The sequence below is a fragment of the Seriola lalandi genome, unplaced genomic scaffold, assembly GCF_002814215.2.
Source record: "Seriola lalandi dorsalis isolate HSWRI2012SDOR001 ecotype SW California unplaced genomic scaffold, Sedor1 jcf7180002054464, whole genome shotgun sequence".
Classification (NCBI taxonomy): Eukaryota; Metazoa; Chordata; class Actinopteri; order Carangiformes; family Carangidae; genus Seriola; species Seriola lalandi.
Genome location: NW_019525017.1, coordinates 1,381,505 through 1,409,192, shown reverse-complemented (window position 1 = coordinate 1,409,192; position 27,688 = coordinate 1,381,505). Strand labels below are relative to the sequence as shown.

The 27,688-nt window shown below is 41.1% G+C and overlaps 1 protein-coding gene across 1 annotated transcript in view; it reads right to left on the bottom strand.

The window, feature by feature from the left end:
* Positions 1–4,259: 4,259 nt before the first annotated feature.
* The window catches only part of rhbdl1 (rhomboid, veinlet-like 1 (Drosophila)), a 37,838-nt gene continuing 14,409 nt past the window's right edge, over positions 4,260–27,688 (bottom strand). Inside the window, exons 3-8 of the mRNA XM_023411375.2 lie at positions 26,032–26,256; positions 24,913–25,061; positions 24,661–24,773; positions 9,371–9,471; positions 7,351–7,411; positions 4,260–6,178 (exon numbers count right to left, since the gene is read on the bottom strand). Coding sequence (XP_023267143.1) covers positions 5,907–6,178; positions 7,351–7,411; positions 9,371–9,471; positions 24,661–24,773; positions 24,913–25,061; positions 26,032–26,256 — 921 coding nt within the window. The 3' untranslated portion in view covers positions 4,260–5,906. The remainder of the gene's footprint in view (positions 6,179–7,350; positions 7,412–9,370; positions 9,472–24,660; positions 24,774–24,912; positions 25,062–26,031; positions 26,257–27,688) is intronic.

The following is a 27,688-nucleotide window of genomic DNA, read 5'->3' as shown; positions in this document are numbered from 1 at the left end:
GGTCTATGGAAGGTCATTGAACAGTACAAATTCCTGAGTTACATGTTAACATTTTGTTATGTAGCAGCCTTAAACTAAAATCAAAAGAATTCATTTATTCCCTGATTAATCTACACTCAGTACCTCATAATGACAAAGTAAAAACAGAATTTTAGAAACTTTTGCAAATGTATTAAAAAGGAAAAACTGAAATATCACACTGACATAACTATTCAGACCCTCAGGTGTATCCCATTTCTCCTGATCATCTTTGAGATGTTTCTGCACCTTGATTGGAGCCCACCTGTGGTAAAGTCAACTGTTTGGACATAATTTGTAAAGGCACACATCTGTCGATATAAGATCTCACAGCTTGTAAATCAGAGCTCAACCAAGCCATAAGGTGGAAGAAAGGATTTTAGCATAAGGCTGCAGCAGAGGTCTGAGCACTTTCTGAATTCACTGTTTCTTTTGATATTCGTACTATTGAGAGACTAAAAATACAATAATAACATTTTAGAAGTTGACATCAGTGAGTTTAGCAATTTTTGCTTAAAAATGCCTGAATTATTATCAAAATTGTTGTAAATTGATTATTTGTTTCAGCTCTAATGATGATGATGATCTTGTGCTAAAACAAACTTAAAAAAAGCAGTAGGATGTTGCCACAGTATTGTTCTTTATTTATATTGTTTCTAAATTAAAGCAAAGTACAATGAACAGTACAAAATAAAACAAAATATATTCATATATATACAATATAAAATGGTTCCGTTCAGAACATTTAAAAAGTACAATAGATTGTGAAATAATTAATGAGGACTTTGATATAAATTATCCATATGTAAATTTAGTTTTCCTTTAGTTTCCTCATGACCGAGAGAAAAATAGGTTCTTCTGCTTTTTCTTTTTGTAAACGCTGTGTTGGTCCAACCTCTTGTCTGGTCTGAGAGATTGAACCTCGTAAGCTTGGCACCATTTTATCAATACAAGTAAGCAGCTCATGAAAAACTACCACAGCAGCACAGATATGACTTTTAAATTCTAAACTCTCAGAGGGAAATGAGTCGCATTTGAAGAAACCACCTGTGATATCTGTGTGAACTCGAGTGGCTCAGGCTCAGTATTTGTGAACATGAAAAGAATCTGTACCAAAGCTAGAAACTGGGAAACCAAGACTCGAGCAGAGTGACAAACCAGAAAATGAATCATCTCCAGAAAAGAAAAAACATTTACAATCTGTCTTTGACTCTCACCAGTTTGTCGTCAGTGGAGATGTAAATCTGTTTTTTTTTTATTACAGACTAGAAGACAAACCTTTTTCTAACCTTGTTTCCAGCTGTGGCAGAAAAAAATCAGTGTTCACTAATCCACATGAAAACCAGAACGTTCAGTTGTGTTCCTCGTTTAAACACTGAGGACTTTTAGCACAGTGGAGAGATTGGGAAATTTACGACAATCCTCAGCTGTTGGGTTTCAAAGCCGGTTTTGTTTGCTTAATATTACATGTGTCAAATCTGCACAAATTCAAAACCTGACCCTGTTTTTACACATTTTCACGTATCAATATCCAGGATAGTTTGGGAACTAAAGCCAAAGAAACTTTAATAACCCCTAAACCAGCAATTACAGGTTTCATCATCTTTACTGAAACACTAGGAGTGTAAATTTATGCGCTGGTTAGCATCCAATGACTCTTGGTGTAAATACAGTTCCATCTCTGGAGCTACAGTTGCCTGCTTTACCTGCACAGTCCTGCAGTGACAGTGACCCATTTCTGAGCAGCACTGAACACTGAGAAAAGGCAACCTGGCCGGCTTGTTGGCAAGCAGCAGTTCAGAGCAGCTACTGGATGTACAGTTGTTTGGACTGCGGCGACTTCTTTCTCTTGTGGATCCTGTGCATGAACATGTGGAATAAATCGTACAGCGAACAGCAAAGCGGCCTTTCTGCCTGGTGCTCAGTCTTGGGCTTAGATATAACAAGGCATTGGGCATAACAGCACAATGGATTGGCATAGGGAGGTACAAAAGCATCAAAGAATGATTATGGCAGTAGAGAATATGGCACATGACAACATGTCAGTTAACAACAATATAATAAGTGCAAAAAAGCCCACTTATGATGAGATGTAGGAACAGGAACTAAGAAGCAGCAGTCAGAGAAATGTCAAGTATTCTGCTGTAAAGTTATGCTGCATTTTTGAATGAGACAAGCACAGAAATGAACAATATTTCAGCTTAAAGTCACATCAACAAGAGTCCATGTATCAATGAGTTTTGCTCATGGTTGGCACTAACCTTTAAACATCATCTTGTACCGAAACCAGTAGAAGGGAGGATGTGGACTGCCCAAAGTGATGGATCACATGTTATTGATAGGCTGCTCCTATTCAGCTCATGCCATCCCTCACCAAGCTTTCCTTATACTGTAGAAAACAAATATGTCACCCAAAGACAGCAATTAAATTAAACATCATGCAACCTGTCAGATCCACTTATTAAAGGAAGAGATCCTGTTTTACGGTCTAGCTTTGGGCTCTGGTGTATCCTCACAACAGCCATGCATCATCCTGACACTGGGGGTGTTGTGACATGAGCGCGACAGGATGGGGAAGCACATAGAGGTTTTAATGCGAAGAGTGCCAGCACTGTTGTCTGTTGCGTCTGCTGTCCCTCCATCCCTCACAAACCAAAACTGTCACATGCTGTCAGCCAGAGGATGAGAGTCAGGCCTCTATCACTCTTCTCCTTTAAGATGAGCTGCTGTCTGGGTGCAGGAGAGGCTTTTCTCAGACAGGAGATGACTTGTTTTTTTGAAGGTGTGAAAGTGCTGTGGTTGGCTCAGGCTCAGGCTCAGGGCCAGGAGATCTGGCTCACAGAAAAGTGATAAACTACTCTTGAAAACTTTTCCCCCTCAACTGGTTGTTTAAGATACTTCTTATACTACGTTCTCTTGACTGCTTTTTCTGCAAGTCTCTGCAAGAAGAGCTGTTGATGACAAATGAAACACTGGACGTTTCACTTTGCATGAGGAGAACTCAGTTGAGTATCATTTTTTTGAGGTTCAGGGGCAAAAAGAATCCACAAGCCTTTGATTTTAGTCCTGCATGTATTTCCAGGATGGGGTAATATTCACAGTTAATGTGTTCTACAAAAGCATAGCCATTTACTAGCCCTTTTTTACAACCCGTCTGGGTTCCTATGAATCTTAAGTTAAAGAGGCACATTAACCTCCTCTCAGGCGTCCCCTTTATCTTCATTATAGGCTAACAGGATATGTATGCATTATTCATCAATGTATTTTTGCTATCTCAAGCAATAATATCTCCTAGTTTACACAAGAGTTTCCATCAAGGATACATTAATACCGCATGTTGGCTGATCTTTTCTGTTTTTAATGTATTTGAAAATGGCTTATTCTGACTATTTCATACTCATTCCCTCATTTAACAAGGAGTGTTCTGTTAATACTGACAGTTTCATGAGGAAGCAAATGCTGAGGATTGTATTTATGACCAACTATCAAAATTGGCAAATGCATACATTTTTTTTTTTCCCCCAGGCAGCCAGTGGTCATTCAAATGAATTATTGATTGAAAGGCTGAAAAATGGAACATAGCATGAGTAAATGTAATTGCTATCCTGGCCTCATTTTTCCAAAAGCCTGGATCACACTGAAGATAATCTATGACAGAAGTCCTGTCCGTAATTTGTTATTCGCAAAAGAAGAGCCGCAGCGAGGCGTCCGCACACTGCAGATGTGGCGCCGTCGCGAAAATTAAGCTGCAGAAATGAGTCCAGCTACATGAAAATAATCGCAAACAGTCCAGAGTTGCTCAGTTTGTTTTCTTCCTCTTCACCTGTTGAACATTCGCAATGGAGATGTGATTTTGGATCCCACAAAAAAAAGTCGAGCTGAAGCTACCAATCAGCAGGTTTCAAACCAAAAACACCTTTTTTCCTATGCTTTTGCCCTCTCTACTTAGTTCTTTCTATGGCTTATTTTCTAAAGCACTAAAGATTTATAAAATCAAGTGAGCTTGAGTCGTTGGTGGTCACCGAACAAACCAGGGGATTTTGCCTCATAGACTATTTTTCAGAGGATCATCAAAGCCATACAGGAGTTATCAGAATAACAACAATCATAGCATTAATTTTGCACCATTTGAAACTTTTCTCTTTTCCCCTCGAAGAGGAAAAAATACAAATAAATATACTCTTGGTTATGAACATACAATATACACATCCACTATCAAATGAAAAACGGGGACAACTTAATAACACTCTTTTTTTTTCTTTATAGGTACATTCCTTTACAAAAGTATACAGTCCCTAAGAATGAGAAACTGAGGTATAGACTGGGCCTGACAGAGAGACCCCAATGCCCTCTGGGACACGAAGGTCAGAGGTCAGATGATGACACATCCGCGCCCTCCCCAGTTCAGTCTGTCAGAGCGAGAACAGGCAGAGGCCAGTATGTGTGTGTGTGTGTGTGTGTGTGTGTGGTGTTTTTCTCTTCGGTTTGTCCATGTTGACCTACAGATTCGGGCAGTGGCCGCTCTCAAAGACAAAGAGGAGAAGAGACAGAGTGTGTGTGTGTGTGTGTGTGTGTGTGTGTGTGTGTGTGTGTGTCCTTGTCTCGCTGAGAGCCACAGAGCATGACATGGCATATTTTACACGGTGCGCCTAGCAAGTTGGTGGTTAACGTTTGACACAGCAACCGGAGGAGTTCACTCGCTGCAGTAATGACCATCCAGGAAACTTCGACTGTTATTTTATCTCTTTCCTCCCCTGTCATGCGGTCACTTTGATTTCCCATCTTCACATCTTGTCTGTGTTGTGTGAACTATGTTTCTGTGTCCACAGTGTAGGTATATTATCATGGAAATGATAAGAGAAAAACTGATGTCCTTTTATTTTTAAAGACCCCATGGAGTGAAAATGACAGTGATGCTTCTTACCTCAATTTTGCATTTAAAACTTCCACCTCAGGTTCTTCCTGCACCTGCTCTGGTTTAGGAATTTTCTTCGTCCGTTTACACTTGAGGTTTTTGACTGATTTGACTACTCAGCAGCTCAGTTTGAAGAAAATGTTTTGTTAGTTGTTTGGTTTTTGGCAAAAACCGCAGTGACCCCTGCAAGTTACAGCAGGGACTTGAAATCAGAAAATTCATATCAACAATCATATTTCATTGGTGCTTCTATGTTTTTTGTTTATTGCTGCCCCTGGAAATAAATGTGCTCATCCTGAAATTCTTCTTTAGATCTTCCCCTGCAGCACAGTCGACAGAATCTGCTTTAGCGCCTTTAAGCAAAACACTGAAACTCTACTAGTTTAAGGGGCATTGCTGCAGCTGCTCCTCATCTCTGACCTTTATGAAAGACAGAAAAATTTCTCCAAGCATTTTGCCAGCAACAGCACATATTCCTACTACTCTGCTTCCTTTAAGTCCTCTTCATCAGAGGCACATGTCATGAACTCAGATTCTTCTTACTTGAGGTCTTTAGATTTACTCAAAAAAAAAAAACACGACTGATGAAACTGCTTTTCAAAAAAGCCTCTGAACAAAAAAAAAATAAAGCACAGTGGCCCAATGCTCACTGAAAGGTTAGCGCTGGTAATGTGGATGAGATTTCAACGTATATAAAAAGATATATTGTTCCTCAAAATGGATCTGAGGAACTTTCACCTGTACTTGTTGCTACTGTAATCCCTCTTTAATAAAAGAGACATATTTCTTTGATTTGCAAAGTATCTGTAAAAAAGGATTCTTGGTCGATTTTAGTTTGAATGATCTCATGTCATTTCATTTGGGTCTAACTTGAGAGGAAATGGGAAAGTGAACAATGGTCAAAGGGGGAAGCTTTGTTTGGAGCAGGGTTGGAGTCAGTGCGTATGCGGAGGAGGGGGGGGGGGGCACATCATCAGGGAGGAGGTGGGATCTGCACCCCCAGGAGCTCATACGCGAAGATGTTCCAGAAGATGGCGAAGAGGAGGAAGGTGATGAAGGAGAAGACGATGACCCACCAGGAGCACTGTTTCTGCAGACTCTCCTCGTAGCTGCGCAGGATCAGCAGCCCCATGCTGATGCCGACCACGGCCCCCGACAGGTGCGCCATGAAGCTGGGCTGGGGCCCCGAGGACGGCAGCGGCGGTGAGAAGCGGAGCCAGACTGCACGGCCCACCTCTGAACTCACTGCGGAGAGGAGAAGCGAGAAAAGAGGCAGAATCAGTGTGGAGAAATGTCTTTCTTGTTTAGGAGCTGTGAAGAATTCAGGCCAGACTAGGATCCAGATTTTCCATAGCGGCTTATAGGAATAGTGTGACATTCTGACAAATCCTCTTATTTGCTTTCTGGAGGAGAGTTAGATGTGAACACTGATACTATTCTCATGTCTGTACTTTAATTATGAAGCAACTAGTTGGCTTAGCTTAGCATATGACCCACCTACACCACCTGTAAAGTTGCCAATTAACACATTGTCACCCGGATGACATGGTGCTTAAAACCAAATTTGAGAATTTGTGAATCTGAGACAAAATTATCTTGAATAGCAGTGTGCTTTTATTTTGAAATAAAGGCCCTGTTATGAAGAAGAGGGCCTAGATCAGAGTTGACTTCATGTCAGTGGCTAAAGATGAGCTGTAGCCTACTGTGTATAAGTGTTTTTATCATGGTCTGCCTCTATAGCCATAGAAAGGTCACAACATGATTTAAATGGATCTTTACTCGAAAAATTGCGTTCAAATGTTATATGCAGCTGTTTTTTCAGGCCTCTTTAGCTGAATAAATATTCAGCACTGATAACATAAAACTAGACCAAATGTTAATTCAGTCTTCACAGTAGCTCACAGTAGCTCACAGAAGCGGTGTGTCGTATTTTATTGTGAAACGCTGTATCCCCTGTTTGCAAAAACACTGAGGAGAGATACAATATTCCTGCAGAGAGTCGCTGCTCTCTCAGTTCAGCGGCGGCAGGCTCGGGACAGATGGAGGGAACATATTGCACACTAATGAAAGTCACAGTGTATCGGTCCGCGTGTGGAGAAAAAGGACAAGTGGTGTGACTCAAATGGTTCAAAAACAAAGCAACATGTCCAATCAGGGAGCCTCTCTCTCCTCTGAACCATTAACTGTGACGACTTAAGCAGCATGTCTGTTGCTCTGCTGTACGAGGCTTTTAAACCCCGCTCAGGTGACGAACACTGTTATTATGTTGAACTGTGAACAGGTGTACGGGCATTAAATATGCTGGAAATGAAAGGTAATACACACTCCGCTTTTTGAATGACGAAACTATGAATTCAACATAAATAGCAACAGCAGGAACGTGAGCGTGGGGCTGAGAGTAAATTTGGAGAACTTACTGCAAACCAGCGCCAGGATCATGCGGAGCAGCTTGTAAGGACAGCGCATCCCGGCCCAGTTCTGCAACACAGAGCAAAAGTGTCTCGTCAGCGCAAACAATCACGACACAAACAGCCACTACAAATATGAGTATATTAACAGCCTGGCAAGAAGCAACTCACTTTCTATCCTCGGGACATATTTAGACAAGAGAGAAAGACAATCCATATCCATATGAGAGAGGAGGCAACACTTACACAAGACAGAGACGTGATTATACACCTGGCTGCTCTCCACTTACTGGTTCCAACCCAGTGGCACTCTATTAATTAGGGCTAAGATAATTTAACAGAGGGGGAGAATGGGCCAATAAATAGCTCTGGTGATTCTTCAGGGAAAAAAAGAACAATGGCATCCTCACTTGGAATAACACATTCACTCCCCAGGATGAATAATTGCACCAATCATGTCCCTCCTTAAGTTCCTGGCTGTGGGAGGATGACCCAGCACCAGTGCTTTAAGTCTTCTCTTAAAGCAGAAAACAAAAAGGTGAGCGGCATGCAAAATGTAAGAGAAATGTTCCATACGTTCAAAACAAGCCAGGAGTGGTCCTGATGTCACAATATCTCTACAAATAAATGATTCATATGATGGAAGGGGAGAGGTCGGCACAGCGGTGCAGAGGAGGAGGCCTGAGCTGTGTGCGATGTGATGTGGCTGCTCTCTCATGGGAGGCAATTTGCTCTTACGTGCCTCCAAACTCACAGGAGGAGAAGGGTAATCTTTAACCAGAGGACGGCCAATCCATTTTGTCTGTTACAGATCTTGTTATCACACTGCTGACTTTGAAATGCTGAAGGAATCTGACGCGAGTGTGTGAGGTGCGGAGGATCACTGAGAGACGGAGAGAAAGAGCGTTTGCTGTTCGGTCAAGGAACAATAAAAAAAATAAAAATAGAAAGAAAAGATTTAGGGGTTATGTCCAAAGTTTAGTTTGTGCACTACATAGTTTCAAGATGTGTTCTGACAATGTCGCTGGAGCTGTGTGACTTCTACAGAGTCACGTCCCCAGCAGTGCTCGCAACCTCACTGAACCTGAAAATGTCTTTTGGGCAAACCGGAGGATGACGGCTGATGGCAGATGGCAGATGGCCAGGAATTTACTGGGTCGATACCGGACAATGTTTCAAGATTTCCTTCAAAAAGCACAAACTAGACAAAAACTCATCAGAGCAGAACTAAGACGTGCCTTAAAGGATTTCCCAACAATAAGCGTAACAGACCAAATAAACTGTCTGTTAGCTGCTGCGAGCACACAGTTTTACAGAGTCTTTGCTTTGAACCCGTCAGCGCACTTTGATTTCCATCCCTGCTGGCATCTTCAGTGCCCACAGTGAACAGCGACATCAGTTAAAGTGATTCGTCAGATGTAACGCCGAGAGTTGAAGAGAATGTGGAAGGCACTTCACGTAGAAACCTCGTGACGGAAAACACACACAGCATCAAGGGAGTTCACTGCCTGGTTTTTTTCTTTTTTTCTTTTTTTCAGTGGACACAAATAAACACAGTCTTAATAATTAATAGAAGAGTCTGAAATACCAGCTCACATGAGATTCATTGATACAGATGACGAGAACAGTGAATAAAAAAAGGAAAGGTTGAGCTATATGAGATACTGGAAGAGGGTCCTTGGGGTCTGCTGCTCATCAACAACCTTCAGCGAAAGCTTCTTCATTTTTGCTGATGACTAGATAAGAGGTCACATTGTCTCGAGAATATTCGGTGGCATTGTTCCAAAAACTGCTGGGCAATGAAGTATTTATCACAATGATGTGATCCTACTGCAGCAGGGAAAACATCCAACTAGCATCTGCTGGGGGAACAACAGACAGCAGTGAAGCCCGGGATGTTGGTGGGAGCGTGAGGTGGTCCCTGTCTGTCTTGCTCACACCATGTGCTCGGCTCTGACATTTCCTCTCTATTGAAAATCGTTTTTTGAGACGTAACAATGGAGGCGATGATGACGATAATGGCAGTTACCATGACGACGTTGGCCAGATGCGCTGAGCACAGAGCGTAGACCCCCCCAGAGCCCCCCACCACTGGAGCACGCATGTCTGTGATGGACACTGTCAGCGAGCCTGCAGAGACACACAGAGAGAGAGAGACACATATTAGGACTTATTAGGACTGTAGGTATAAGAGGGAGAGCATGCAGTTTGTGTGTGTGTGTGTGTGTGTGTTTGTGTGTGTGTGGGCTGTTAGGAAAAGAGAGAGAGAGCAAAGGACAGCAATTTACAGCAGAGGGGAAAAACAAAGGGAGAGTCAGATTACTCATCACACAGCAGCACAAGTCACCTTCCTCTGAGCATTTCTCTAAAAATCTCTGTAAAAAAAAATAAAATCACTGGGGCTGTGCTACATCAGCCGACCTTCACGTGCCCTTTCATATTACATCCACAATACATGACACTCTCAAACACACACGTGTGCTGTGTTGTGAAAAGTATTGCACAGGCATGTCCTGTATGTAAGCAGTCTGCTAACACTGCAGCTGAGTAATTATATTAAAATGGTGAGGAACTGAAAAGGAATATTTCTTAACTGGATTTTCCTTGAGGATGCTGCAATTAAAAAAGGTCCACTTTAAAATGATCTGTGATCAAAGTGAGGCCAGGAGAACACAGGAGAACCTTGCTGAAGAGGATCATTTCACATTTGTGTGCTGTAAAAATGCATGAGCAAAGTCTAATCTGGGATATGTAGATGTGGACACAAGCCAAACGTGCCGTCTACGATAGTCATGATGTGGAAAGTAAAGTGGTGGTTGTGGCAGTGAGGCAAAGCCTGTAATGTGATTGCTTACTCATATTATGACTGCATACAATACTGTACTTTACCAGCAAGTTGGACAGTTAAAGGAATATTCATATGTTAATAGTCTTGATATCGTTATATATGAACAATTAGTCATTTTCAAACAATTATTTGGTGCTGGAACCTTTTATTAACTTTTTTGATGTGAGCAGGTGTTCTTCATAAGTCCAGTCAGGTCGAGGCTGCGTGGAGCTGTGTTTGAAATTATGCAGTGTTACCAAACTCATAACAGCTAATACAATAAAAACTGGTATAATAACAACTAATACCATGATAAAAATAGGTGATAACAATAATAAGGATGTAAACTGTCCTGCTCAGGGTGCAATAGAGAGAGGGTGCAGTCAGTCAAGCACAGTCTATACACGCTCCTCACTGTCCTGACAACAGGTCTAATCAGGTAACATAAGTGACAACACCTGTGTGGACGGACTGTGCAGCCTCTTTAAATCTCAACTCTTTTTTTTAAAGTTGCTTTATTGCTGAAAGAGTGGAAACAGGGGTAAACAATGATCCTGGCTCTGTCTGGATCTCAATAATTAAACCCTTAAATCTCCTTTGTTTAAACTATATAAAAACGGAAGTGTAAAAACAAACTGCAGGTATTCCAGACTACTTTATTCCTATTGCCTTATATTAACCAGACTGATGTGAGAGTGGTATTCATTCATTAAATCTCAGCAAGAAAGCAAACACGCATTTTTTTTGCTAAATGTCGAATTATTGTTGATAAGCGTTTTAGTATCTAACTCAATTATCCGGGCTGGGGCTAGCTGGTTAGCATGCTAACTTCAGTATAAGAAAAGAGAAATAGAAGCACAACAAAAGAGTTGCTTTCCACCATTGGAGACAGCTCCTGGTGACTGAAAGAATGAACTTTGATGCCCAAATTGCAAACATTTTTCTAGATTGGTAAAAGTAAACAGCTGGCTATATGGCAGTAGTTTAAGCTTCCATATAGCTCCTTTAAATAGCTGTGTGTATAGTGTGTAGTGAGTGTGTGTATATACAACCCTGAATGTGGTACAGTACACCTGGCGCTGCATTAATCACAGCACTGACGCTGTGAAGTAGGACAGAATTCCAAGCAGGAGAAATCACAGTGGCAGTTGCTCGCGAGGACAGCGTCAGCCACTGTTAATTATGCAAATGAGCTGATAAGGGAAGCGGAGAGGGCTGATAAAACAAAACAGCCTCTTTTTAATCACAGTTGGGGTTTGCCGGAGTTGTGATCTCAGATCTATAATGCATGTTGTAACATTCATATTCTGTGTGTATGTGTAGGTGTGTGTGTGTGTGTGTGTGTGTGAGAGAGAGAGAGAGGGAGTTGTGGGATTGCAGAGTAAACATCGTCTTAAAGAACGCCTCGTCAGCCCATGGTGGCAGTGATGATCATGGAGAGACAGATGGTAATCAGAACGCGCTCCTGAGTCATTCATCTCTCCCCGCTCCAACACCTATGGGCTATTTGACGTGGACGTTTGGATTTATGGGGCATATGAAGGTTGGTGCTTCAACTAAAGATTTCAGGAGATTCACAGTGTCCCATTTTTAGTAGCTCCACAAAATTGCAATTACACAGCACAGCATACAGTATGTGGTCTCTGATCTCTTCAAAGTAAAGGAGAAATTGAATTGGAGCAACTTCAGCGGCATCAACATCTTATCATCTAGTTTCTCTTTTAGCCTTCACAACTTTTTTTGCACTTAATTTATTACTTCGGTGCATTAGACTTGGAAGATATATTGATGAATTATTAATAGAATAATATGAGAGATATCATCTAGGGTTTTAGTCTTTTACTGGTCTTAAAGATTCAGTACAATTAAGTGATACAATTTTAGGAATTTATTTTACAGTTTTAGCAGTGTGATATGGACATAAACATGAACTTCTTTCACCCAAAGTTTGGATTAAACTTGTAGATTAAAGTGTGCAGTTGATGTGGAGGTGCTGATTAAAAATAGATATTTTATATCTGCTAGTAACAGATGCTGTAATTTCTTCATAAACATTTCTTTCTTTTCAAAATACAGAATAATTTATACGATCTTAAAAGTAGTCGGACAAATTTTTTACACTTAAATTCCCTTCAAGAAATAAATAGTTTATAAATGTCTGAGGTCAGTGACAACAATTTGTCTGCAATTAAACAGATTTATTGTCCCTTTGAGGACAGCGCAAAAAGCTGTTAACATAACATTGATATTTTATCGCCATGTAAAGATAACATGGCAAATGTTTTAGCAAATCGTTTCCAGCAGCCACAGCATTCACATATATTTGTAATGGACACCTGGAATTATGGGAAATGTAAGACAAATATTCACTCTATCCTTGTGGCTCCATTTTGCTCACCAACAACTTCTAAAGAAAAATGCCTGGCTCTTAAACTGTTAAATGCTTCACTATGTTCACCAGCAAGTTGTTCAGTTTGGCTGCATTTGTCAGTGTTCGTGCGAAAACGTTGGTTAGAGCAGCTTTAAGAGCAGTGGACTGGGCTGTTTGGGAACTAAAATCATAGCTAACACAGGCTCAGACCACCTCTTCATAGCAGACACTTGTCAGGGATGTGACACCACCATCTGTGGGTGAGGAAGAGAAGACAACCTGAGACCTCCGGCTCAGAGGAAGAGAGAGAGCTCCACAGGGAGGATACAAACTGCTCTCTCCTCCTGCTCGCTGTGCTTTGGTGAGAGGCTCCAAAATACAGTATGAATATTAAACAGGGCTGTCATGTGGGCTCTCGTGCTTAGGGGGATTTAAGATTTAGGATTCTCGCACTCAGCAGCGGCTGCGACGTGAGGTGTGCGATTATTTCAGTGCCGAGCTGACACATTCCATCTCATGCTCAGATTATTTATTGTTGCCATCCTGAAGTCATCATCAACATACTCAAATCTTTTTGTGAGCTTGCAACATCCACAAGTGCACTGCGGTGTAGACAGTAAAAATGATGTACTTTGTATATGAGTATAGGTCAACTACACACTCGGGGCTATACTCTATCTACCGCAGTATAATCCCCATTGCGGCTCAGAGAACTGAATCTCTCTGTCAAACCAAACTTGCTACACCATTACTGTTACTCCAGGCTGCCCTTAAGCTATGGGGCAACTTTGTATTTCTCAGTCTCTCCGGGGATAAGGTGCAGACAAGGGATGGTAAGTTGATCCGAGGCCAGAGTTTGACAGTGCCTGAGGCTGCGCTGCTCTGTAGCCGCTACAGTGGAGGCTGCACCAGAGCAAAGGCAAAGTGCTGCAATGAAAAATATATATCCTCTAACTCTTGGAGAACATGGCGTAACATGACTCTACACAAACAATGACAAACATGACACCTTTCGCTGCCTGTTCTCTAGAGTTTGTATACGTGGTTCACTATTCACAGTCAATCAATAGTCCTTAGAGAAATGTGGCTGTAGGTTTTTAATGATCAAAATTTGTTGAATAGATGTTTAAGAGATGTCTAAATTGTTATTACATCATCGTGCTAAAGTTCCCTGTGTATGCATAGATTTCTCTGCTGCATGTTTCTTATATTTATAACTTGTTAAATATATAATAACGTATTTACTGCTTGGTGTAAAAGTGGGTTATACGTAGCTGATTAAAGATTATTGAGGTTTTTGAAAGTTACACCTGTGTTAATTGATTTTATGGCTGCAGCAGAACAAGCTGTAAACACAACGTTGACATCTACTCCTCTTCTAAAGTTGATTGGGTAAACATTTCAGGAGTTGACTATTGTCTAGCTAACACAAAACTTTAGCATTGATTTGGAGATGTGCTTCAGGAGACGCAATGAATGAAAATCCAATATTCACTCTCTTTTAGCTCTGTTTGGTTTTCATCAACTCCTGAGAGAGCCACACCACACACACCACCTAACTCATTGCTTCGTAAAGGTGTCTGACAGAGGCTGTTTTCTGGGAACCTAAAGGATGTCAGGGAACATTAAAACGCATTGAGTTGCATTTCTTGGTTGGATAGCCAATAAATTACTCAGGAGAGGACAATTAAAGGACAATGAATGTTTATTTATTCAGGTGATTTAGTGAGCATTGGGTACAAAGAAAAACCGGCAAACCATGAGTGTGATTTTATTCTTTTATTTAGTCTATTGGTATAAGCTATGAGGAAAGTCCACCCAGCCAAATGTATTTTGTCAAGTTTCATTATGAGAGATGAAAGAATTTGCAAGACAAATGTTTTGCTGAGTCCATTAGGATTATCATTTTGTTAGAAGTCAAAGATTTCAATGGTAAACCAGTTCTCTGCCTGAGCTCAGAGCACAGTATCCAGTAAGGGAAACCTGCATCCCTTGATACTGTGGGACTGATGCCTTTTAGTTTGGAGTTGCTCCATTTGTGTACACTTCCCTCAGACAGATCTATCCTGTATGCATTAAATCCTGTGGCCCTGCACAGAGATGTGCTGTAGTCAGCACTCCTGCAGTCACACGGCTGCATCTGTTGGCTAATAAACTGGGGAAACGCCTGATCAGATTTATTTACTAAGCACACATAGGAAGAGAGGGAGACTGATGGAAAAAGTGGGTGTGAGTGGGTGCATGAGGAGCAGCGATGCAGGAGACACACTAAAGCTGAGATGTGTATAAGAGACAGGTAGTCAGCACTCCTGCAGTCACACGGCTGCATCTGTTGGCTAATAAACTGGGGAAACGCCTGATCAGATTTATTTACTAAGCACACATAGGAAGAGAGGGAGACTGATGGAAAAAGTGGGTGTGAGTGGGTGCATGAGGAGCAGCGATGCAGGAGACACACTAAAGCTGAGATGTGTATAAGAGACAGGTTTGGAGGTGACTGGGGTAAAAATATAAATGTCAGGGTGACTCAACTAGAGAGAGACCATCTGTCACGTACTCTTTTGTCTACTTTACAGTCTATTTGAAAAGCTCATAGCTTCAAATGTCATTTAATAGTTAGGTGTCCATTTCAAAGCCTCATTTCAACTATAATAGTGCTGTCAGACTGGGGGAGCTCTATTAAAGACATTTTCCACCTGGGAAGGAGACAGACACCTCTGTGTCATCCAGACAGAAAGAGATAAGGGAAATATCACCTCTACCACCAATGCTTTCCTTCAAGTGGAGCAGCGTGACTCGCAATCAGTCCTCATCCAATCTAACATCTTCATCCATCTCCTCGTGCCCCGCTGGAGTGTGGGCGGGAGGGGGATGACACCCCCTCAGATGAACGGAAAAAAGGAGTCTGCCAAGTTTTACTTATCAGTGGTGTCAACCTGTGGAGGAGCATCCCAAACTGTCAGCCGCCACAAAGCTACAAAACACTGCGCACCTGTGCTCCTGCACTGCAGTCAAAGCAGATCGCTAGACAAACAACCTCAATGAGGAAAACACAGATTGAAAGCCGAAACACATGAATCAGGACCTCTGTTGTCTACATGTAGAAAAGAACAAAAAAGAAAAAAAAGGGGGAAACACCACCACAACAACAACAACAACAACAACAACAACAACAACTACAACTACAACACAATTCCGGTGCAGTTGATGCCAAGCTCTGGCCTGGAGGAACGGATACAATTCATCAATTTTACAGTATGCCAACACGTCCAATGCAAACACACATTGCCCTTGGTTTCCTTAGAGAATGATTCTGTTTATTCAAACAGTTTTCTGCCCAGTCCAAATTTGCCACATACAGAAAAATATGATAATATTTATGCTCCCCCAGAGCGCAGGGGACATCAAGGAAAATCAATAATCTCCACAAGTCACATCCTCAGAGCTGCTGAGAGGAAACTGCTTGGCACAGCACCAGCAATCAGGGAAAAGTATAATCATATCTGATCTTTGTGTGTGTGTGTGTGTGTGTGAGCATCACTCATGACTGCTTTTCAGTGAACAAGCACAATTGCTGACCTTGGATAGAAATTACTCAAATTCATCCAACATCCAGGTGAAAAAAAAAAAGGGGGCAAGAAATCACTTCCTGTGCTCAAGGTTATAAAGCCACAGCGATGGCTAAAGGGAGTGTGATGTGCTTCTTCATCAGAGAACCTTGAAACTAACCACCAAATTAAATGGAATATAAACTGAGCAGAGCAATGGCCTCTCTAACTCCAACAGAGCGCCCGACAAATATCGCTGTCCTGGATTGGCTTCACGCCGTAGATGCAAATAGAGGGCTGTAAACACAGTCGGCTCGCTCCACACTAATGCGATACCTTCAATGAGGCTGCATTACAGTACAAATATTCATCATGCTCGGTGTTGTTATCAGCGGGGCTGCAGGGGGTGGTGGGAGAGGAAGTGAGCTCGGTGTCACCTAGGAAGAGTTGACTGTGGGGTGAGACGGGGGGGTTGGGAATTACCATAATCACGCTTGCAGGCTCTGCAACGCACCAAGGTCACCCTGCTCAGTTCAGCTCAGCACCGGGGGAGTACATGAGAAACACAGGACCAGACGCTTCAGTGTTGTACGCAACACTGGGGTCCGTGCACACAGAGCGGTTTGCAGCAGCTAAGGTTGGCTAAAAAGACAGAAATATGACCTTGTGTCCTGACAATGCTGCACAGTCACAGACACACACTCCACCAACAGGCCTTCAAAGTAACAGCAAGCAGGAGCTAATTGGTATTCAGCCGACAACAGCGACACAAAGATGACTCCACATCTCTCACAGTCCTGAAAACACCTTCTGCTTTCCACAACCTTTACCAGGTTCACCTCGAGTGTTGTTAAATATCTCTACACCAGAGCTTGACGTGAGTCACATCCGTAGTCAGAGACCACAGAGTCACACCCCTCTGGCACCGAGAGTGATTTTCCCAGCACTCTGTTCTCCATCACTTCCGCTCTCCTGTTCTGCCCCCTCTTGTCTTTTTATCTCCATCTATTCCTCATTAACTGAATTTGGTTGCTGATGCAGCTGATGCAATGTGACGATGTGGCAGCATCAGTTTATCTGACTCAACTTTGCTCTAAGAAAGATTCCCATCTTACCCCCAAAATAAAAATCCCATCCCGTCTGCAACTTTCTTGCACACAACAGTGCATAAACGTTTATCAGTTTTTTTACACACATTCCAGTAGTTTGTTGGATAACGTGTGTATAGGCAGTGTAATCAATAATTGTACTGTGATGTATTGATTATATTTCAATCAAACTGCATTTTAAACTCTATTTCCCAATGTAAGCCACATCTCTTCTTTATCACAAAGAGAGACAGACACAGAGAATTAATAGAGAACAAAGAATTTACTAATAACAGTGAATCAGACCGATAACAAATTGGAAATCTTTCATCAAAGCAGTAAAGCTCGCTTTAGTTTATTTCAAACACCCAATTGAATATATTGACTTTAATCTTGTACATTCAATCCCAAAGCTGCATTTCTAGGCTTTTGGGATTTCAGTAGAATAGTGTAACTTGGAGCTTGTGTGCCTCCACCAAACATCAGCGAAATGGATGATGGACAAAGTGACTCTTGGCGATGCACCAAGACCCTCTATTCACTGGCAGCAGATATAATCATATTTACCCTGCTTAAATATTTGCAGCGCGCTTTTAAAAAGCATCAATCGGTTATAAAAGAGGAATGTGGAAAGTGTAGTATAACAAAAATAAGCCTGAAGACCTGCAGTCATTTAGAAACTCAATAGGCTTTTATCAGTGTGAGAGAGAATGCAGAAACAATCATCAGGCTAAATTAGGAGCGACAATAAAGCCCGAGTCCCATGGCCACGACAGAAAAGCTGACAGCGCCGCCGCCCTGCCTGATATCAGGGGAACATTAATCAATTGATGAAGGATTAAACATCAAATGCTTTTAAGTAATGACATCATCAACTAGCTTGCAAATATGAGGTTACACTGACATGCAGTCATTTATCACATTTCCATTACAATTTTCCAACAGGCCACAAACAACATCGGGCCACATGTCTCTTCCTCCTCTTGACTGAAGACACCAATAAGCAGCGTGAGCACAGTGCCCTCTAACACCGGCTGGCTGGTTCATTACAGTAAACATATATTCTGTTTACAGGCTCCTGGACACAAGGAGGAGAAAAATCCTAATAATGCATAATTCAAACCATACGCTCCATAGGTGCTGTAGGAGTCAACAGGAGGTGATCCACCTAAGGTGCTCAGTGACCATCTCAAGGTTTCTTCGTCACTTACTCAGGTGCATCTATTGGAATTTTTTAAACCTTTATTTATCCAGAGACATCGGAGGAAGGAGTATTCAAATAATAGGTAAAAGTAGCAAAACCACACAATAAAAATACTCCAGTGCAAGTAAAAGTACTGCTTTCAAATTTGTACTTAAGTTGAAGTATAGAAGTGGTAATACAGCTGAAAGGATTGGTTGATTAATGGATTAGTTGATTGTCAGTAAAAACCCCCAAAAAACTGAAAGTGTAGAGAGACAGGAAGTGACGGGAGAGACGTGCAGTAAAGGGACCAGCCGGCCGGGAGTCGAACAGGGGACCCGCCGCTCAGGGCTCATTATGCCTCTATGGTATGTGCCCTTAACACTCAGCCACTGGGACGCCCCATTAGCAACAATTTTGATAATAGATCATGAATCAATCATTTCTGTCATTTATCAAGCAAAAATTGTGGAAAGATGAAAATTCTGTTTCCCGCTTCACAAATGAAAGGATTTATTGCTTATCACTCTGACATTCTTTGAGGTTCGGACTAGGGGTATTGACGATAATCCTGATATTCAAAGAGATGAAATATTGACACTGAGTTAATAATGCACATCGGACAATATTGTCAAGGCAAATATTAGACCTTGTGGATCTTCTGTTTATCACTTCATCTGTTTTTTCTGGCCTTTTCACTACCCATTACATGTAATTGTTCTTTTTGTTTGCTTTGGTACAGTTATGTTTACAGACTCTCTCCGTCTTCCTACTATTGAATCTGAGTTTAATTCATCTGCCAAAAAGGAAACAAAACACGCAATAAACAAAGTTAAAGATGGATTTGACTGATAGCATTATTATCATTATTATTATTTTTTAATTTTCTATAGGCTGGTTATCACGATAAATGAATTCTTGTGGCCACAATAATCGTGTAGTGAAAATCTGTTATTGTGACAGCCCTACCTTGGAGCTAATCTTAACTACTTCAAATACAATAATGTTGAGTGGTATATTCTATCACAATGCATCACATTTTATAAACTGATTATGTGTTTTGTTTGCAAATCTGCAAAAAAAAAAATCTTCAAAGTAACTAGTATTTATAGCGATTAAAAAATGCCATGAAGTAAAAAGCACAATATTACGTTCTCAACACAGCACAGTAGAAGTTTAAGATGAAAAAGTGAAGTACAAGTACCTCAACATTGTACTTAAATAGGGTATTTGAGTAAATGTACTCAGTTGCTTTCCACCTCTGTCCAGGAGAATGTAAGAGCAGCTCTCTCTCTTTAGGACGGCCCTGCTCCCTCTCACACAGTCACTCTCACATTCACACCTGGAATCTGCCCAGAACAACCAGTTTTATCTGTTGCTCACTGAGCTCAGGGAACCGAAGTGTCGGTAACGAGGGAGATGTAAATGCCCGTCTGTGAAACCTGATTTGGACAGAGGACTGCACAATGAATTATAACTGGAAACATTTTCAATAGAAGTTGAAACTGTCATAACTTACAGTAGCTAGGTGTGAAGAAGTCAGTTCTTTTAATGATACTTATATACTTATAATACTTATTTTCTATTTATTATGCTTTTATATCTTTTTTTATAGCCTTCCCTGTTTCGTAGGCAGCAGTTAGCTTAATTTTCAGATCCTCTATTTCCAGAGTCACTTGTTTAAAGGAGCCTCTGATGGTTCTACTGACAATTCTTCACCTGCCTTACAAATCCTAATGAGTCAGTTAAGGCCTAACGAGTTAAAGTAACACCCACAATTTTGCACAGGCCACAACTACCGTTTATTTATTTTCAATTTTTTAAGTTAATGAAATAAAAATGAACAGCGCGTTAACATTTTTAACGTCTGTTTCCTGCAGGGTCTGGATTTACTTCCTTTCATTTCGAAAATCAACAAAATATGTAATTTGCCCAGGGGTGCTCAAACTTTTTCATACAATTGTTTGTCTATGTCCTCATTCAAATAAACAATGAATGAATAAATAAATAAGCTTAAACAAATCCAATTAAGATATATATATTGACACACAACAACCAAACTGCAGGTCACATCAAAAATAAGCGTTTTAAACAAATGTTTCTTTCGTGCTTGTTTACAGTGAAATGTGAGGTCATGAGCTCATTTTCACACTATGGAAACAGTAATTTCTCACTTGCTCACAAGATATTGTTGATATTTTAGCAAAAATCTGATGATTCAAAGTGAGAGTTTTACACCAGGACTTTGTTTTGCCACATTGAGGACGGCAGAATCAACTCTGGCAGGCAGCAAAGAGTGGAAAGAAAATCAGAGTAGAATATGTCAACACACAAATGTCTGAGTTAAGCAGGACAGTAGTGGGACAGCAGACTTAAGCTTGCCGTTATGAGAGGCTGCTGGAGGATTTGGGTTGTCTCAAATATATAAGGTGTTGGAAGAGACAGACAGCCTGAGGCTCACATGGGGCTACGAGGAAAAACATGGTGTTCTGGCACCTGTTGATGTCCTGAAGCACATGAAGACGCTGAAGGAGTTGTTGGCCTGAGGGATGGAGAACCAGAAGAGGAAGAGGGAGGGGAAAAAAAGGAGATTAAAAGAAGGAATCCCTGCTGCGCCATCTTTAATGTGGAGCTGGGCTGTAGTGTTGAGCACGAACATGGTACAGTTCCTATTATGAAACATCAAACTCCAGCGGAGCTCCTCAGCCACTGTTAGTGCGACAGAGCCATGAAGGATTACTGAGTGGATGCAAAATGAGTAAGGACAATGTCCAGGGTCTGTCTGAACAGCGCTGTTAAAAAAATAATTGCTCAATTGTTCCTTTTGTCAGCACACATCCAAGGACAAAATGTGCAAAGTCATTCTTTATTTTACAGGGGGAGCACTACATTATGGGAGCAGAGCAATGGAGGGAAGATCAGGCTGTGTCCAAGATTTATAGATTTGTATCTAACACCATCTGACCTACCAAGACTAAAACCTTGTGCTTTGCGAAACTAAGTTATATTTTCTTTTAAATTGCGAAATGTATTATTTTCAAGATAATGACATATGAGATATGTGAGAACAGTTTTGTACTTTCACAGTTTTTGAGGCATCTTTAAAAAGAAAAACTTTCTTTTGGCACTGAAAGCATGCCCTGCGGTGCCAAAATTCTCGCAGTGAAAAACACATAAAGGCACAATACCTGCAGCACGTTGCTCAGTAAATGCACACACTGAGTGCAGCTATAACCTGAAAGCTCCGCTGCCCTACAAAAATAACAAGCAACATGCGTGCAATAGCTGATAACAACAGCCGACATGATTGAACTCATGAGCTAGTATAAGGCTGCATGAATATAAACATGAGACAGCCTTGGGCAACCAAACGGGGAAGGAGGAAAAGTCAAGAATTTCACTGAGTAATCTAAAACACTGGGCAATTTCCAACATCCACAAGCAATCGAGAGTTTACAAAGACTGAGGGAAAACTGGCAAAATGCAAAACGTGAGGCAGGGAAACACCATGTAGAACCAAAGTCTGTGTTCACACTCCACACATTCAGTGTATCAGTGAAAGGGAGAATGGGTGGCTGAGAGGAGAGGGACATGAACAAACCGATGGATCTTGTATTCATTTGTTTAGTTTGAATAATGAATCAAAAAACAAAACCATAAATCCATTAAGATCTATTACACAACCACAACTACAGTATATTTACACACAACAACCACAGATATCAGATAAAACAACAAGACTACGACTCTGCAGCCATGCTGGTGGCTCTGAGAAGATGTACCTGGGCACAGTGGTGCTTTGAGCTAAACACTCACGACTCAGCCAACATGCAGATTTTAGTTTTCAGCAGGGATTAACATTGCTCATGTTCAGCATTTTAGTTTTATGTTAAATTTAGCAAATGTAGCTCATGCTTACATGCACCACCAGTGCGACACCAACTGACTGACTCTGAGTGTCTTTTGAAAACCTCCTGCTGTGCCCAAAGCCCAGGTGGTTTTCTTATTCTGACCCCTCACCTGGAGGGAGCAGTGCTGTCTCTCTACTTCTGACTGAGCGCGCTCACCCCTTGTCATTAAACCTGAGACCCCCCCCAACAGCCTCCTCCAAATCCCCAAACACACTGAGAATTACACACACACACACACACACATACACACACAGACACAGACACACACACACACACACACACACACACACACACACACACACACACACACACAGTCCCAGTGCACTTTCCAGCCTGCTTTCTAATGGACCACTCTCCAGCAGATCACAACATTTTGTGCCAGCACAGCTCCAATTTCAACTCCATCAACAAGAATCAGGAGGTGAAATTATTGTGCTGCTAAAAGCCATTCATCATATTGTTACCATCGGACAGCCCAGCTCACTCTCACTGTTCAGGAGGAATTCAGCAGATTTCTTCTTCTCTTCCTCATTTGTCAGCCTGAGGGAGCTCCACTAAGCGTTGACTCAAAGAAACGCGATGATGATCGAGTTTATACTGATCATATTTAAAGTTAAATGCGGCAAAGTTCAAATTTAATTCCAGACAGTTACACACGACTTCAGATTCAACTTGTACGACAGAAATTCAATTTTTGATCACAGCGATGAAACTGGAGCATAGAGAGTCTGGTGAACACAGTTTGACTCCAGGCTCTGGGGGAACAAATGTCAGCATGTACGATCTCCTCGCTGCTTTGCTCCTTTTCAATCCAGGCTACAGCTTAAATCTCCAAACAACATCTCAAACTGCACTTAGGCTAATTCCCCAGAGAGACGCCCTTGCATTACTCTCCCACTTTTCCTCCTCTAAGACCCGTGCTCGCTTGCTTGCTCTTTCCCTGTCATCAATGCTAAAATAAATCAAAGCTACAATAATTCATGAGTGTTAACAGTGTGTGTGCATGTGAGTGTGTGTCTGAGTTTTTTTTTTTTTTTTACAGTGCACGAGGAGTTTGGAGCAGTTCTAACTCCATTTTATGACAGTATGTGCAGAGAGAGGAAAGGAAAAGACAAAAGAGTTTAGATTCTTCATCACATAGAAAAGATGAAGCAGGTTACTAAAAATGAATGAATATGCATGTAACTCAATATGAATTAGGCTACTGCTTTCGACAGTGTTCAAATGATGGTTAGCAAGAGATTTACAAGATCCAAGACAGAAATTGTTCCCAGTGAAGATGAAAGGGGAAAGAGGTTTATGCAGTAGTGTTGATATGACTTCTGCAAATACGCATTAACAGCAAAAACTGCAGTGAGAAACCACATCCGGCAATCAGCGCGGATTTAAAACTTCCAATCTCCAAACTGGCTTGGAGGAGGATGAAAGTTAATGAGGTTTCTTGTCAACAAAGACTTGAGTGCTGCAGAACGACCTCCGGACAACGCAAGTCACGCTGCTATATTCGGTTTGGAGGCCTGTTTTTTTTTTTTTTTTTTTTTTTAAATAAAAGGGCTGGACCACCGGCCGAGTCGCATTTATCAGTTCTATCAAACAGACCATTCGTGCATGTCGGCTTGAGGAGTAGATGGTTTTTTATCCAGCAAATATGAGATGCAGTACAACACCTTTAACTTGATAAATGATGAAGGTACCGACAAAACAAAAAACAAAGCAGTAATAGACTTTGCAAACAGTAATAAAAGAATAAACAAACTAGGTCAGTACAGACATACCGCAGACTGGAGCTGAACACAGAATAAACAGCCTTTTCTGTTTACGTCATTGTTTTAAAAAAGAAAAGCAGAGTTCATATTGCAGTGAAGGTTATCTAAAACTTTCTGAACAATATCTAAACTACACACATGCTACACCACCGCACGGCGACCGACTCAATGCACACACACGCAAACCTTTCAGATAAAAACGACACTATGAATATCTGCTATAAGAATTCATATTAACTAACAAATGACACTGAATTAAACAATCACAATTACAATTACTTCAAATAATGGGAAATCAGAATATCTAAACAATGTTGCTTTGCAGATCTACAGATCAATACTGAAATAAAGAATGAACAAAATCTAAGTAAGAGTAAAGTAAAATTATGCTAGTTGTGTAAATATATATATGTATGTATTTCTTTTGTTTTGTTCAAAAATAGAGGTGTCATGTTTTTTATCTTAGTTGCTTCATTATTTCTATTACTATCCTTATTACTATTTCAAATGTAATATAACCATGTTCATGTGTCTTGCTGTGCAGCACTTCACGGTGCCATGGCGCCCACTTTGGGAAGCACTGTTTTACATAATGATACACTACATTTTTTTGGTTTACACTCACCGGCCAGCACTCCCGCCATGTACAGCAAACTTATTCGTAAGATGCCGTGGACCATCTCTAAAGGCACGCCGATCATCAGCTGCAGTAAAGCATTGAACCCCAGCTGCTCCAGACTGAGGAGAGAGAAAAACAAGATCCAAATGATGGCATGAGATTTTTTGGTGATTCTGTGATATCTGCAACAACCATCCAGATCTGAACTAAATCAGTCTTGCAGAAATACACGTGGTAAGCGGAGGTTCGTGAACGTACCCAACGTGCATGAACATGTAGCTGAAGAAGCGCCACACTTGTGCGCGGTGGCCGGGATGGTAGACCAGGGGGCTCTTCATGAAGTCAGGCTGATATGTCTGCAGTACCCACTTGTTTAGCATAATGCCATAGCACATGAACACGATAATCTGCAACAGAGACACAAAAATGACAATAGACTGTCAGTTCTTGCTGACATACCCATTACACGCTCTCTCTGCACACTGCTGGTACAAAAGGTGGAAATTGCCCCTGCAAAACAAAACCCACTGTGCTTTCTGAAAGACGCATGACATTTTCTTTTCTTTTTTGTATTCCTCGGCTGATGCTTATTAGACTTGTGGAGACAATTACTGCCCACAGAAAAAAAATGGCACATCTGGTTCAATTCCATTAATTTCTTTTCATAGAATAATGACTCATTGTCTCTGTGAATTAAAATGAATGTGAACCGTTATTATCACATCCTCATTGTCATTACAGACCATTCACTGCCATTTGGAGGCATTATAAGAGCATTTGGCTTTCTTTCCTGAGAATTATGATGATTTCAGGGGAAATGATGAAGTTTTGTTGAAAAACTGTGGGTTATTTGCGCCGCTTAATCCCAAACCATTCAACTGTGCTCCTGGAGGGCTTCTGTGTTAGTGGTCTTCTTTCTTTCTTTTTTTTCAAATGAACATAATAGGTCAATTAATGCCACTGACTTGGCCAGGGTGCTCATTGACCTGGTTTTCAAGTTCCAAAATTAGCATCTGAGAAAAAAATATAAAACAAAAATTCCTGCATGCAGCCTGACTGAGGGTTTCAGCTTGGAGGAGCAGCATTAAATGCACCCACTAAGCTCCTGACTCCCAAATGGGTTACCAGCTCATATCGAGCTCACACTAAAAGCATGTGATCAAAGGCAGAAAATCTTTTCAGTGGGTTTGAGGCGAACGACTGAGCCACCAGAACAGTTGGAACTCAGTGTTGTGGGTTAGTAGCACGTACTGCAGGATAAAAATGTTTTAAGAACACCTCAATCAGCAGAATTACTATATTCAGCGTATGACTGGCACAAGATTTATGTTATGATCCACTGAACCCTAAGACAAGCTGATAATGTCATTCCCTAACCTGGACAATGGTGACAATGGCGATAAAGACAGGCGGGGGACACAGGCGGTTCTGGTGGAAGTACCAGCGTCGGTCCGTCTCGCAGGGCAGGATCTCGTAGGCCACATAGCGCACAAAACGTTTGTACAGACCCAGCCCCGTCTCGTCCAGCAGGATCTCCCTCTGCAGCGTGCGGCGGCCATTGGCGATGGCTCGTCGGAAACTGCTGGAGCGTTTGCTGCTCATCTGAGGAAAAGGGATGACAAAACAAACGTGCATCATTCTTCAGCGTCCACTGCCAAATCCTGAGGAGAACTGCTTGAATTTTAAAGAAAACTTGCACAAATGATGAGCATTTTCCAAATTAGACTGACGGGAGCTTAAAAGAAACATCTGCTTGCCGAGAGTTAGAAGGGAAGATCAATACCAATCTAACGTCGGTACAGATAAACAATTTTTTCAGCTGATAGACTAGTTTATTGTGACTTTAAGGAATCAGCAGACAGGTTTGCTTTCATTTGCTTTGTTTATTTCTTGCCACTTGATGACTTAATGTCTTTTTTTGCAATTAACTTGTCTTGAGTCAGTGCGTGAGCATTACTGTCAGCAGCTGGAGGACACACCTTACCAGGATCCCATCATCGCCTGCTGCTGAATTCCTCATCTTAGCAATTAAAGCCATAACTTTCTTCACGCTAAGTGGCTCAAATCATCAGTAAAGGAGGATCGCTTCTTTTCATATAATCTGAGGGAAGCTCATCAGTGTGACTAATCATCCTAGATGGGGACGAGCCAACATTCATAAAGCACTGATTTCACAAAGGATAGCATGACAGTTTATTTAAGTCCTCCTTCTATCATCAGCTAGTCAGGGGAAAGGGTGATGACACTCTTATCTTCTTCTAAGACTTTTCCCGTCCTGACATGGCTCAGAGGCTTCAGCGCAGCAGTGAAGATTCTCTTTTACATTTTTTCTGCTGTATTCAGTGGGTAGATCTTTTCTAACTTATTTTTACCTTTCATTTATGAGCAATTTTTAGGTTTCAATTGTCCATCATTTGCATTTTTTTTTTTTGCATGTGTTGATTCAGTGGAATCACTTAGAATAAAATGAAGATAAAAATGACGGAGAACAGTTTATCACACAACGATTAATCAGCATCTTAAAAACAGCTCAAATTCCTTTTGTTCATACTTTGACAGCTTCTCCAGTCCCATCTGTGTGATGCAGACATAAAAGAGAAATAGCAGTACTGAAAGCATTATGCTGTTTGGTGAAACATTTTTTTCTTTATGAGTGGCAGTGGAAGATCTTATTCTAATTAGTGCAGAAATGAGGAGGTACTTTATGAATCTGCAATAAGTGCCAATTGTATTTAACTGGCGTTAGAAATAGATGGTCTTTTTCTTCATATATCATGGTTGCAATTAAAATATTAATATGAAAAACATGTTACATGTAAAAATAACTGGTGATCAGTTTTTGCTTTTTGACAGAACTGTAGCTGAGTATTCACGGCTGATAAGAAACTTGAATAATGTATAAGTTGTTTTTGATTTAGACTAAATGTAAGTGTGACTGCTGATTGCAGCTCAGACATAACAAATTGGCTGTTGAAGTGATTTTGCCCTTGAAAAGCAAATCTTTGTTAAGAGGAACCATTCTATGGAAGAAGAG